Below are 14,585 nucleotides of genomic sequence, written 5' to 3' on the forward strand. Positions count from 1 at the left end.
ACACAGTCGCCATCAGAAGTGCTTAAAGGTCAGATATGCCGATTTTGAAGTGCCGCAGAACTGAGCGATACTCGCGCTGTGTGTTCGTTACAGAACACTGAATATGTGTGCGAAATATCTTGCTCCAACTGTTCGTAGGTTTTTAGAAAACAGTTTTTTTAGTTCCCACGCCCGGCCGTCAGACTGTCGGCAAACCCTGCGCACGGGCGCACCGACGTCACTGCTCTCGGTTTATCTGTCTTTGGCTTGGCATGGACTCTTGGCTTGGCCGCTTGGCTTCTTTCGTTTCGTCCTCTGTGCATCGTACATAAGCGAACAGCTGTTATGTTGTTGCTAAGTCGGAAACAAAGCATGTGAATATTTTTTTTTGGCACGGCGCCGTTTGGAAAGTGCACTTCCTTGTTCTGACTTTGCCTTTTATGGGATGGAGCGATATGATACGTGATATGCCACGGCGAAGTTGTCGAAGATGCGACGGTGCTACGCTGTTAGAACAATTCATCGGAGCATTCAAGTGTTACCTATTATAAGCTGGCAAAAGACCAAGCAGTGCGAAGCTCTTGGCTGACAGTGGTGCCTGCTAATTTCCACTGCAAGGATTTCGTCCACGAATGTTATCAGAGGTTACGCGCGACTCCAGAGGCAATTTGGGATCTCGGCACGAAATCGTCTGATGAAAATCTGAGGTGCCCGACGCACAACATTTTGAACGTGCCACGGAGGATGAAGGCAAACAACGAGAGCAAAAAAGGTTAGTCGAGGTTCAGATAGAAAAAAAATAGCAAGCTTAATGAATCGATTGTGCAGCTGTCCTACTGCGCTTACTCTGATAAAACCACGATTAACAACACAATAGTATTGATAATCTAACTTCTGAATTATCACAGGTGCATGCTGAAGGCGGATATGAAGCACGATCTGGCTTGCATCTGGTGCATGAAGAAATTGCTGATACGTTAGTTGCAGTCTACCTCCACCAACAGGTATGACAATGTGATGTTATAATTTGAGTATTCACCTATGTTCAACCTTTCATGTGCACTTGCATGCAGGCATCTTGACACCACTTTTAAATCTGCCCTCAAAGTTACAACCTGTGCTTTCAGGGTGGAAAACAAAGGTCGCCATTTCGATTAGCTGCTATCTCCCAGTTCAAGCACTTTTGCTGTCGGGACACTGGTTCCTGTGGATGGGGTGTTACAAGCTTCACTGTCTGATATAGAAGGTACATTACATTAGTTCAGTTAATTTGTCTTTTGCACATTTTTGTTACTGTTAGCTGGATTACTGTTGGACATACAATCCTTTGACACACCGAAGCTGATGTCGCCTCTGATAACGTTTTAGAATTTTCGGTGTCATCAACGTCCATTGAGGAAGGTGCTTTTACTCGCTGTGAGTCTTTAATTGGAGAATAGCCCAGAATTCATGTTAACATTGTCTACTCTTATTAATTCACTGTCTGTGTTCTGAGAGCTAAGAAAAATGGAAACTATTTATTTGTCACAACTTCACACTGGATGTGGTGCTGGCTTGACATGTAAGCTAAAATACCTGGATTCTACAATAATTGTGTTCAACTTGGTGCATTACCGTGGGCAATGCCACATTCACTACATTTTTAGTGGGTCCGGTGCACAAATACTGTGTGCATACTGCATACGTACATACTGTTCGATAGGCAAAAATACCTGAGCAGTGCTGTGTAATCTTTTTACCCAAAGTCCATACTCTTACTGCAAAGTCACAGTTCGTAGAACAGCAGTGTGCATGTATGCTGCGATAGGGATTCACAACAGAGAGAAGACTGTTGAGAGCATCTAAATTTTAATGAGACGAGACTTTCGTGCACAAGGCTGCTCTTGTTAATGTCTAACATGAAGTTACAAAATCCCAGAATATATAAAACATGTTGTAATGTAGAGAGCGAGGGTTGGTACAGACATAAAAATAATTATACAATCATTTATAATAAAATAAAAAGGGGGTACAACTCCCCCTCAACTCAACTCGAGAACTCAATAACTCTACTTATTCTCTACCTTACAACATGTCTTATATTATTCTGGAATTTTGTAACTTGATGTTAGACCTCAAGAAGTACAGCCTTTTGTGCGAAAGTCTTCTTTCTGTTGTGCACAATCATTATTCAGTAAATACGACTATCCATTTCTTGTCATTAAATGCTTTTTCTTTTTTTGTTTTTGTTTTTTTTTCTGCAGTGATGAGCATCCATAAGGACACATGCCAGAAAGGGAGTCTCTTTGGGATGACAAACCCTCATCACCTCATGAGGATACAATGGTTGACGAATGGTTCTCAATCACATCGAAACTTCAACAAATAATTCATGAAAAAGCCAGTCAGTGCTAGCACCAGGAATTGAACGTGGACCGTCCTGCTACCAGTCAGAGATGTTACATTTCAGGCGCTCATTGACTTTTGGTGAATTACTTGTTGACTTTGTCCCAAGGTGGAGCTCGCCACAGCTCATTTGCCTATCTGTTAATGTTGTGGCGTGTGTTGCGTTTTTCTCTTTGTGTGTTCCAGACTCAGAACGGCTAATTTGGATCAGGTCAGGTACGTTTCATTTAGACATGGCAAACATAAAGTGGTGTTTCTCAACACAACTTAGCAGTGGCCTTTATGCAGTACTGCTACGGCCATTAAGCGTGAATGGAAAGCTGCACATTATGCATGATGTAAAACCCCAAGACTAGGGAACACGAAGGGACAGACACAAACACGTCCCTTTATGTTCCCTAGTCTCGGGGGTTTCACATATGCATAATCTTCACCAGCTCGCTTGCTTCCTAGCCATTTTTTCTGCACATTATGTTCACTCTACTTTTATCGTGTGCTATATAATCTTGTTCAAGTTCTGTCAAACGACGTGTAATGCTATAAAAAAATTCAGTACATTGTTTATGTGGGTTGAATGGTAGCGCATGAATGCAGGAAGGAAACTGTCATGTTATGGCAAGTGTTTACGTATTGTACATTTAACTACTAATTTTATTGGTTAGCTTCCGACGGCGTGTCATGTCAAGCCATGTTATATTAATTTGGAACATGTTCTTCTTAGTAGCCAGAACAGCTGATACACAGTGAGAACATATCCCGTGTGTGTTTGTCTTTTCCACCGCAGCCCTTGGGTTTCCTCCCTGATGGCTACACCTATCAGGGATAGGTTTCAGAACCGGTAGTTCCCCCCAAGTGTGAATTGTTTTCAGGGGATCATCACGCTGGCAGATGAAACATATGGTTTAAATTATTTGCAGGACAGGAATTGCGTAGCTTCACACAAATACTACTACTACGACGTAAGAGTGGTTTCAAATCTAGCTTTTTTGTGTTCCTGACATTATCGCACAAGATGTAAGTACTTTCCTTGTTGACATTAATATTTGCACCAGGTCACAACATTGTTGATTGGTGGAAAATGTAGATAAATATATTTATTTGCTTGCCAAACAATGCACAAATGTCTTCTTTTCTAGTGAGATATTCCCTGTTCACCCGACATAAATGTGGAAAAGCTAAAGGGGCACAATGATGGTAGAGTCTAGCGTTGCTTATTTGCGACTTCACATATATTCACTGTTATTCGTGTGCACATGTAGGAATAGGAAGGTAGAGCATGCGCATAAAAAATTTCGTATGCAGCCACACATATGATTCAGAAGATTAATTATTTGATGTCCAAGCATATATAATTGTGCTTCATGTGCAATGGGTATGCTAACAGATTGCTTCCATGAAGCCTTTTTATTTATTTTTGATAAATTCTTTTTATAAAGGTTATTTTTTATTTAATATAAATTTCATATTACATATTGTATACTTATATTTTTATACATTTTATAAATTAAAAAATCAAGTTACAAGGCCCCTGTAAGAGTGCCCTTTGCAAATGGTTTGGTAACGTGTCTCTAACTGTAAAGGTAAGAGGCAATCGAGAATGCTGCAGACAAGGTTGCAACTTACATATTGCTTATCATGTCCTACATACAAAGTGATTTGTACCATAATTCCTGAGCACGGAATTAATTCCGAGGCTGGCTAGTGATGTCACCCAGGCAGTGGCGTAGCCAGGCCTCCAATGTAGGTGGGGCTCGATACGAAAACTCGCCCCCTCTCTACTAATCCTGTGTGCGCGACAACACACATAATTGTGCACACTGCAAACTGCGGATGAAAAAAAAAAAGAAGTTGATTTGGACGTTCACAATACGATTACATGTATAGGCTGTCATGCCCAATGAGGTGTGTCACGAGATTGAAAAGCTCATACTTTGAAAGCTCATACATGAAAAGCTCATACTTTGAAAACCATTCAAGAGTGCCGCTTAGATAGACGCCATGAACTGCAAGAACTTTCGCGATCGTCACACTGATCCCCCCACATGTTCTCCTCGGATTTGCACGATCTGTGTGGGTCGGTCCGTTGCAGGTAGGGGGGGCTCGAGCCCCCCCAAGCCCACCTGTGGCTACGCCACTGCACCCAGGACGACAAGTCACATAATTGCCTCTAACACTTTTACACCCCATGGGCTGAGTTGTGAATTGAAAGAGCACTCTACAGAAGGATAAGGTGCACCTGATTTCTAGGATCTATGCTATGCCCTAACTCTTCAGACTCCACATTTCTAAAAATACCATTTCTGAGTGGCAATATGTGCTCTGGTAATTCTTTTGCGTCTGCATAGTGTGCAACCACATGGATACTGGAGCTTTCGTGTGCATGTTTTTGTGCGACGGTGCTCATTACAAACAATATCCAGATGTTAGACATAAAATTCAGTAGTTTGTAGTGTGCCACACAACGCAGCGTGACAAGGGAGTGTGTGATTCAAAGAAAGCTTCTGGAAAATGCACAGAAAAAGTTTAAAATGTGATTTGTATTTCGTTTTACGTCTCTCGTCGTTACATACCATCGTCGACGCTGTTGCACATTGATAAATCGTACGTAAAACTTGTCCCATAGTAGTATGCGGTTTCTCAAATACATAGCACAATTTTTTTCCTGCAGTGCTCGTCAAAGTGCGCGAATTAAAGCTTGCGTATTGTGAAATTACACGTTCTACAATACTGATCATAAATCGCAACACCTGTTCAAATTTTAATTAAACATTTACTGATGTGTGGTTGTCACCACTTCTCCTGAACGGGAATCGATAAATTTTAGCAGTTAATCCACAATCAATTATCTTGTATAGTATGCGTGAGTATATGCACAACTTTTTAATCTATATCTTTAGAAAAATGCAAGAAATAGCATGCAGTTTCGACTTTTGAAAATATAAAGAAGAAAATGACCTTTAGTGTGGAATTTGCGTTTTACAACGTTATGAGCTAAAGACTTATAAAATTAAAGTATGGCCTTTCCATTTGTAGTGCCCGGATGCTATGACACGAAAATAATGTGATAGTTTTTCTGTATGGCTACGGGAAATCTCGAGTATATTTTATGAATTGGATCTATGTTTATGTGTGACCTGCGCTGACCTGGTTATTATAATTAATATAACATATCTTCCATTGTGTTTATGCATAACGCTCATCTTCATCGTATATTGGTTAAGCACTTCTGATGGCGACTGTTCTGACTCCATCAGAACTCCAAGAAACTGACCAGTCAGAAAGTTAAACCTCGCAAAGAGGTGAAAAGACTGTGCTTATTTCACCCATAATAGATAACAGAAAAAGAACGTCCGAACAGTATGCTCAAACATGGAGTAATGCACGTGAGCTCTGAAGACAAAGATGAATGCATGACTACTGTGGTGGCGCCACCAAATCCCCTAAAAATGAAGTTAAATACAACAAACAATGCGGATACAACAAACAGGACAGAACACTCCCCCCCTGGTATCCCCACGATACCAGACTATGTGCACTTAGTTCAATAATGTGTCCGAAAACTACAGGCACTGCTCCGACGACAACAGAACTAGACCGGAGACTGGCCGATCGAAGGTTTTCTTCTTTCCGTCTTGGGCCGTCTGCACTTGAACGTTCCGCACCTTTCCATCTTTTCCTGGGTACACAGCGTTGATTCTTCCCATGTGCCACTCATGGCGTCTGCTTGTCGCGTCCTTCAATAGGACAACGTCGCCGACCGCAAGATTACGTTGGTCGGTTAGCCATTTGCGACGACTTTGGAGACTAGGTAGGTACTCATTCCTCCATCGGTGCCAGAACGTGTTGGCCAGAGCCTGTACTTGTCTCCACTGCTTGACGTGGAGACTTTTGAACTCTCCTGCTGGTGACGTTGGCGGTGACGGTTTCTGTGTCAAAAGCATTGCAGGGGTGAGAACTGAGTGACATTCGGGGTCCGAAGATACAGGGACTAAGGGCCTGCAGTTTATGATGGCAGTTACTTCTGCTAAGAATGTCGTCAAGACTTCGTGAGAGAACGATGCAACGGCCTCGTTGAGGAGCATCGAATCCAAGATTCGGCGAGCCATACCTATCATTCGCTCCCAAGCGCCGCCCATGTGCGAAGAGTGCGGTGTGTTGAATATCCAAGTGCAGTCTTGCTCGTTTAAGAAAGTTTCTACTTTGCGGGATTCGAAGCGAACCGATGATATCTTTAGTTCAGAGCAAGCACCAACGAAGTTTGTTCCTCGGTCTGAACGGAACTGCTTAACTGGGCCTCTAAGTGCGATGAATCTTCGTAGGGCATTAATAAAGCTGGAAGTGTCCATAGAATCTATCACTTCTATGTGCACAGCACGGACGGCTAAGCACGTAAAGAGGACTGCCCACCTCTTGTTGTGGGCTAAACCACCTCTTGTGCGTCGTGAGGCGACGACCCACGGACCAAAAACGTCCAGTCCCACGAAAGTGAACGGGGGGTCTGTGTTTAGACGGTCTTCGGGTAGATCTGCCATTTTTTGCTGCTCACACTTGCGTCGAAGCTTACGGCATGTGACGCAGCGATGGATCATGGCGCTTATGCATCTTTTCCCGCCGACAATCCAGAAGCCAGCGGCTCTAATAGCCCCTTCCGTGAAGTGTCTTCCCTGGTGCTTGACGACCTTCTCATGACTGTGCCGAAGCAGTAGTAAACCGACGTGGTGCCGACCGGGAACAATAAGCGGGTGCTTTTCTTCCTCGTTCATGTGTGCATTCTGTAAGCGCCCGCCAACTCTTAACATGTCGTCGTTGTCGATATAAGGATCGAGCTTCCACAGAGAGCGTTTGGTTGAGAAGTGTTTTCGTTGAGGTACGTCCGTGCGAAGCCGAACGATGATCTCTGCGAATTCCTCGTGTTGGACGCTACGCAGGATGACCTTTTTAGCATGCGCTAGTTCTTCCGCGGTTCGAGGTTTGTTGCAATGGTGCCATCCGTGACAAGTGGGTGACGGGTTCAGAAACGATCGAGCGATGTGTACGAGACTCGCTAAGGCCTTTACAAGTGACGTCCATGACGAAAAGCGCTTGAAGCGATGGGTACCCAGTTGTTGGTTCATCATGAAAGTTGCAGAGACGGAGACTTGTGGCCGTATATCAGGGTCGACCTCTGGCTGGTGGAGCGGGAAAGCTGCGCTTGCCGACTCCGCACTCGAGCGTTCGTGAAGGAATTTGGGTCCTGTGAGCCAGGTTGTACGAGTGAGAGCTGCCGCAGCAACTGGTCGAGTGGCGTGGTCCGCAGGGTTCTGGTCAGTCGGGACGTAGTGCCACTGTTCGGGTTTCGTGGATCTCCTTATTCTGTTGACGCGATTGCTGACGTAGACGTAGAAGCGCCTCGACTGGTTACAGATGTACCCAAGCACAACCTTGCTGTCCGTGTAGTACCTGACGTCTTCGATGTGAACGTCAATTTCGTTAACCACCAGCTCAGCGATTTCGACGGCAAGCACAGCGGCACATAGCTCCAGCCTCGGGATTGTTTGTTCAGGTCGTGGTGCCAGCTTCGCTTTGCCGATCACAAACCCCACGTGTGGCGTCCCCTTGGAATCTGTAACCCTGATGTAGGCCACAGCGGCTATTATCTTCTCTGAAGCGTCGGAGAACACGCAGATCTCTCGTCGACGAGCATTGGTGACGGATTCAGCAACGTACCGGCGTGGTATCTCGAGTCGCTCAAGGGCGCGAAGCGAGTCCTTCCATGTTTGCCATTTGTCGTCCAGTACGAGTGGGGCATCCCAGTCTGTGGCGCATGAAGTTAGCTCCCTAAGCAGGAGTCTGCCCTGTACGGTTACCGGAGCTGTCATTCCCAAAGGGTCGTAAAGGCTGTTCACGGTCGACAGCACGCCCCTCCTTGTGCTCGGAGTGTCCCTTGCAGGCACTCTGAAGGTGAATGTATCGACCCTCAAATTCCAGCTTAGACCGAGACTCCGCTGCATGGGTAAGTTCCCGCCGCTTAGGTCCAAGTTTTTTAGGTCGTTGGCGTAGTCTTCCGATGGGAAGGCATCCATGACGCCAACCGAATTTGAAGCAAACTTATGGAGGCGTAAGTTCGCACCCATCAGCATCTTCTGCGTCCTTTTCAGGAGTTCGATGGCCTCCTTTTCTGTTGACAGAGATATGAGGCCGTCGTCCACGTAAAAGTCTCTTTCGACAAAGCGGCGGACGTCAGCTCCGAATTCAGGCTCTGCTTCTTGTGCGGTTCGTCTCAAACCGTATGTCGTAATGGCTGGGGCACACGTGTTTCCGAAGACGTGCACGCACATTCTGTACTCGATAACTTCGCTGCTGGTATCGTTATCACGGAACCAAAGAAACCGCAGGTAGTCCCTGTCCTCTTCACGTACGAAGAAGCAATAGAACATGCGCTGGATATCTGCGGTTACAGCGAAGGCTTCCTTCCTGAAGCGGAGTAAAACTCCGACCAAGCTGTTAGTCATGTCCGGTCCCGAAAGAAGCAGGTCATTTAGCGAAATGCCTTGGTGTTTGGCGCTGGAGTCGAACACGACGCGGATCTGTCCCGGTTTCTGTGGGTGGTAGACACCAAAGCTGGGAAGATACCAGTACTCTTTAGATTCGTCCCTTGGTGGAGCCGGCTCAGCATGACCATTTTTCAGCAGATCTTCAATGAAGGCAACAAAGTGCTGCTTCATCTCCGGTTTTCTATCCAGGGTGCGACATAGCGAGTTGAACCTAGATAGTGCTTGTTCTCGGTTGTCAGGAAGCTTACGTCTAGGTGTACGAAACGGCAAGGGCGCCACCCAGTTGCCCGATGCGTCCATACGGAATTCTCTGTCCATAAGATTCAAGAATTCTTGGTCCTCCACAGACGGAGCAAAGGTTTCGTCCTCCCTTGTTGTCTGGAATAGCGGGTCCACTGCGTCATTACTCGGTGGCGATATACCAGGCAGCACGGCTTCTCCGTTGGGATGCTGACAACTCAGGTTTTCCTTTGCGAGAATGTGATTGTGGCATGGCTTGAAGGAAGACGGACGTCCATTCCCCAGTACAGTTGTAGCGAAAGCGTCGACCTTCTCTGGTGTGCGTAATCTGTCGACACAGACGTCGCCAACTATGACCCACCCGAGGTCCAGCTTCTGGGCGAAAGGAGCGTCGTTGGGTCCATTCCGTTGCTGGCGCACTTTATGTGCCTGAACAAGGTCCCGGCCTACCCTTACAAAAACAGTTTTCACCTTTTAGTGGTCCTCTTATGTACTTCTTTTATACCATGTCACCTTTCTATGGTTTGCTCCTTCCTTTGTACCCGGTATACAGACAGTCTACCTACCTCTTGTGCTTTTCCTTTAGCTTTCACCGCTGTGGTCGTTTTAACGACTTGGTATGCAGACTGTTGGTAGACCATTAATGTACCACTACAACAGCGCTTTCATGCTGTTCATTGCGGATGGCAATAATTTGGAATGTGGTTACTGATTACATTACACTTTAGTGACATTAATTTGACCTTGACCGCAAGCTCACCTGCAGTAAGTTTGTACAAGCGACACGTCAGAAAAATAAATAAAACCTTATATTCACTAAGAAAAAAGTACTAAATTTCTGATTAACAGTTGTATCGCAAATAATTCTACAATTAAGGGACTGCAGATGTTTATGCAATGGGGCAGCATCAGTGAAATCCACAGAAATTCAAGCATCACAGTAAGTGGAACAATTCCTAATACCAATATGTTAAGAGTCACGGTTACATAATGACATGAAACAAACAGGAGATTGACACAGCAACAGCACACTGTAAAAAAATAGTCGTGAAAAATACGGGCATATCGCCGCGGGCGCGATCCCGTGTTTTCAAATCACGCGCGTTTCCTGTTATTTCGCGGGGGAGGAGGTGTCTGGGCATGCGCACTGGATCTGCATGGCCTCCAGCAACCGGCACATGTGTGAGGAACGCAAGCGTGCCCCGACTGTCAAAATCGTCAAAGCCAAAGCTGTGCCTCACTCGTGGGCTTTCGCAATAAGATTTTGAAGGTATGTGAACTCTTATTATGTCCTTTATGCTGTCAGCTTTTTGGAATAAAGGGAAATATGCGCCGCCGTTGTGTGTTACCAAATACGTAGTGAATGGCGCCTTCTTCAACGGAATGTTGTCGCCTTCCGCTGTGTTCTCACTTGTCACACTGTCCATGTCGTAGCCATGCATGTTCTTAAAACGTTCTTCTCAAACCACTAAAATGAGCAGTGTGTAACATTCTGGAACTAGTGGATGGGTGTGCGTTCATTCTCGTGGACATTTGAAATAGGCCGGGGTTCACCAACGCCGGTTAACGAGATTGAACGCTCAACCGAGATTGAGTACCCTTACACCTTTTTATTAATAATGTTAATTCGGGACGCAAGATTTATTTTAAATGCTTGTCAGTGCTGTCGAAAGAGAGTTGAATCGCACTTCCAAGTCGAGGGACCCTTGATCTAGTTTAACCGACGTTGATCGAATGAGGCCATTGTGTACAGCCGTCGTTCATATAGTTTTAAGTGTTTGCACTATTTATGAGGCAAATATCACTGCTCTATACAGAATGCATGAAACAAACATGTGGATTAAACAGTAGCAGAAATATTGGTAAAAGAGTTGCCGAGACGTATTTTTCCTTGTTCCGTATACGCTTGAGTATGTCTTCGTTGTTAGCACCAAAACCGTTCGACGACATCGCCTGATATGAACGGGTATCAAGTTACGGCACCGCACTGATGGCACACCAGCAAGCAGAGCCCGCTTTGAATGGGAAGAATAACGTTTGCGCGTCTCTGAGTTTAACGAAAATCTGGCGAAGGGCACGATATAATGTGACGCGTTTCGTTAGCTGAGCGGTGTTTGCATGAAGTGATAGTGTTGCAGCACAATACTTTTTTTTGCTACACAGCTTTTACTCTGACGCAGACAACACCTGTTCCTTTTCAGGCATATTCCTCTATACGCCCTTTTTTAATACTTTCGTGGACTTATCTCTTTCTCTATTTTATTACCAAACAGGGTCTGGGCGTATACAGACAAGAAGCAAGCAGCAAACGAGTATGTTCTCTTCTGTGAATGCAAGCTATCTCAAGTATACCTTTATGACTATCAAAGGCACTTCCAAATACATTCATCTATGCATAACGTATCTGTGTCATGTACCCAAGGAGACTGGAATGGAAGCCGTAAACAAGAAAGTTGCTGCAGCCCATATAGGGCTCCAGTGATGAACATGGCTGCCCAGGAAAACATATCTTTGTGTTGAAGCCGGTCGGTGCATATTTTAATGAAGACTATGACGTCTGCACCTCGTTCCACACTGTAAGTTCTCATGCATCGTCTTGATTCTGAGAGTTCTGTGATAATATGATCATTGACACATTTCTTGGTGACACACATGAAAACGAAAATGTCAAAGATCAAAGTAATATGCTTGATGTCTGAAGGTTGTGTCAGGGCGGGGTGAATGAACTTTAACTCAGACACGCAGTTCTAAAGGCAGCAACTAGGCAATCACAGGCGATTTTCTCCATTGTCTCTGTTTCCGGTCCATCATTGATACGGCAAAGTGCAGAGAAAAATTTTGCAAGCAGTAACGAGCGCACAATGCTTTATGGTTATTTTTTTATTATATATTTTGTTTGTGTTTAATCTTGCATATTTTCTTGTGTCTGATGATTATTATATGAGAGTTCAACTGTTTGCATTACTGAGTGAGGTATCCAATCTTTCTTTAGCACAAAGCTGGCCAGACAGCTGTGGAGTGAGGGCCCCCAACACCATGCCTCTGCTATTGGTATGAGTGCTTCCATTTCTTGGAAGTTTTTTTTTAATGCTATTGGCACCTTGCAGTGGTCATTTCTTCTTCTTTGTGTAAAACATATTGCTGTTTTGTGCAACTGAAAGAAAGTATGCTGTCACAAAACAAGAATCGGTGCTGCAGCTGCAACATGGGCTCTCAAAGCATTTGCAGTCACTGCAATAGATTTAGGTACATCTATCTCTCTTATAGGGTCATCACTACTAAACTTCTCAGGCATTGTTCTTCCCTTGGACAATGACAAAACGCTAACTGCAAGGAGTGTGGAGAAAGGATTGGCGCTTCAGCTCGGAGTGTATTTCAACTACGATGTGCAGTGCCTGCCACCAACGTTTCTTATGTTACAATCCATGCAATGGTATGCGTTGTCATGTATTACACTCATCGTATCATAAATCGTTATCACATAGTCGACAACTACTCCGCTGTATTCGTCCTTGTATTGTTCATTCTTACCGTGGGGTGAGAATACGTTTCACGGTCATGTGTTTCAAATGTTTTTTTTTTTTTTTTGTCTTTCTATTCCTTGGTTTCACAGATACCGAAAAACCTGCTGCTGCACTAGGCAATGTGGTGTTATTGGCAAACTTGGTTGTGATACATTGACTTGTGGACAGCTAGGTTTGCAAATTTTATTGTGCCAGTTCCTGGTGGCAGAAGAAAATTAGTGGCCTTCTCTAATTCATGAACAGATGGCCGACCTGCACATGAAGCTTTGAAGGCAGTTCAGCACCTGAGATGCTATAGCGTGAAAAATTATGATTGTTGAAAAATGCCCTCCTTTTTATTTCACAGCTATTTTGGACACATCAGCACTGAAAGAGGAACAAAGCACCCCAATGGTAATCAAGCTTAAGTAGCATACCTGTTTGCGTTCTGTCACTCATCTGCGAACTGGGGTAAAGTTGAAAGGTAGGTATCCCATTAGCCCTTTCTTAGTCTGCAATTTGGTGCTGATTATTTCTGTTTGGTCCACATTTCCCAAAATGTCATACTTTTGACCGTTAACCATTGTGCTGTCACTCATCTGCGAACTGGGGTAAAGTTGAAAGGTAGGTATCCCATTAGCCCTTTCTTAGTCTGCAATTTGGTGCTGATTATTTCTGTTTGGTCCACATTTCCCAAAATGTCATACTTTTGACCGTTAACCATTGTGCTTTTGAGGCCCTATTTGTGAGTCTTGGTATTGTTCCTTGCATCTTCTGCATGTGTTTGTTAGGATAAGCTGAATACTACAGGGCACAACACAAATACTTCTGTGCTTTCACGTACTTTGTCCACGTATGTGCATTGTGCTTTTTAAAGTGCGCAGATTCAAACTGTGTGTTGAGCACTTCAGTTAATACATAAATATGTCTTGTCTTTTCGTATGCCTTACACTCAATGTTCTTAATTTCATGTTTTGTTCTGATTTCAGGAGCCATTCCAAGCTGCTGTGCTGGAGAAAGCTACTGCACTGTACATTTCAGTGAATATATTGCTTTATGAACACATAACATGTGGTGTGGGTGTCTGATAATGATACAGGCCAAACACTATTTCATGAAATGATAGACAGTAATTTTTACAGGCTGGTGCATGTTTCTATAATACAGTATCCAATCATAATAATGGTTAGCCATTAAACAACATGAACACGGTCCCATCTTTTAGCTCGGGTTAACACGTAATGTAGGAATACAGCGGCATGTGAATTTCACGATTTTGTGTCATATGTCTCGAAAAAACTTTTCAGTCTTTTTCACTGTGTTCACAATTAATACAGCTGCCATGCATTTCGAGTTTTTTTTTTTTTTCTCAGGGAATATTGTTTGCAGTGCAGCTGGCACTTGTCTGTAAACTGCCTCACATCTTTCACATTTGTGCGCCTGTACAGTTGCAATATCATTTTTAGAACCACAAATTTAGAAAACGGAGAAGAAATGGAGGGGCCTGACCCGCCCAGGGTATCCCTGGTGGGCAGACTTTGGCTAGACAGTGGGTAGACTTTTAGTCACCAAATTGTCGGTAGACGTTCTACAGGAAGGTGTGTTCCAATTGCCCATAAAAAGGTGACGTGGGTGGTAGACAGTCTGGATACTTTCTATACACAGTCTCATGGCTGGGTGATTAATGTTCTACCCACTTCCTGTAGAAAGGTGATCAATTTTTTTGTAAGGGTATAAGGAGCAGGATCTGCGCTTCGGAGTCCATTGGTGGAATGAGGCTGGCTAGTGCTTTGAGATGGGGATGTCTGCGTGCAACGTCTGGCGTTGGAATTTCGTGCCTGTTGTTTGGAATCTCATCGCACTCAATCAGCGTGGGTAGATCCAGCCGTTTTTCGGATGTGAGGCTCTCGACTACGTAGCCACTTGCTCGTCGCCCTGTCGTTTC

The 14,585-nt window shown here is 44.4% G+C and overlaps 2 protein-coding genes across 2 annotated transcripts; one reads left to right on the forward strand and one right to left on the reverse strand.

Annotated features, from left to right (window-relative positions):
• Positions 1-5,924: 5,924 nt before the first annotated feature.
• LOC135398485 (uncharacterized) lies at positions 5,925-9,778 on the reverse strand. The gene is made up of 2 exons (XM_064629886.1): positions 9,704-9,778; positions 5,925-9,566 (listed from the first exon to the last, which is right to left on the reverse strand). Exons 1-2 carry the CDS (start codon positions 9,776-9,778, stop codon positions 5,925-5,927), a joined length of 3,717 nt encoding a protein of 1,238 aa, XP_064485956.1.
• A 492-nt stretch (positions 9,779-10,270) lies between these two features.
• On the forward strand, positions 10,271-13,781 carry LOC135397847 (uncharacterized). Its single transcript, XM_064629389.1, has 7 exons — positions 10,271-10,407; positions 11,411-11,449; positions 11,560-11,713; positions 12,130-12,188; positions 12,405-12,570; positions 13,008-13,124; positions 13,630-13,781. Exons 3-6 carry the CDS (start codon positions 11,679-11,681, stop codon positions 13,066-13,068), a joined length of 321 nt encoding a protein of 106 aa, XP_064485459.1. The 5' UTR covers positions 10,271-10,407; positions 11,411-11,449; positions 11,560-11,678; the 3' UTR covers positions 13,069-13,124; positions 13,630-13,781.
• The last annotated feature ends 804 nt before the right edge of the window (positions 13,782-14,585 follow it).

The sequence above is a fragment of the Ornithodoros turicata genome, chromosome 6 (assembly GCF_037126465.1).
Source record: "Ornithodoros turicata isolate Travis chromosome 6, ASM3712646v1, whole genome shotgun sequence".
Lineage (NCBI taxonomy): Eukaryota > Metazoa > Arthropoda > Arachnida > Ixodida > Argasidae > Ornithodoros > Ornithodoros turicata.

Coding starts and splice junctions, on each gene's coding strand:
- LOC135398485 (XM_064629886.1), bottom strand. CDS start 9,778: ATGGTCTACCAACAGTCTGCATACCAAGTCGTTAAAACGACCACAGCG. Junction 9,567..9,703: donor CTAAAGGAAAAGCACAAGAG/GTAGGTAGACTG, acceptor GACCTTGTTCAG/GCACATAAAGTGCGCCAGCA.
- LOC135397847 (XM_064629389.1), top strand. CDS start 11,679: ATGAAGACTATGACGTCTGCACCTCGTTCCACACT. Junction 11,714..12,129: donor TCTGCACCTCGTTCCACACT/GTAAGTTCTCAT, acceptor ATCTTTCTTTAG/CACAAAGCTGGCCAGACAGC. Junction 12,571..13,007: donor ATGTTACAATCCATGCAATG/GTATGCGTTGTC, acceptor TTTATTTCACAG/CTATTTTGGACACATCAGCA.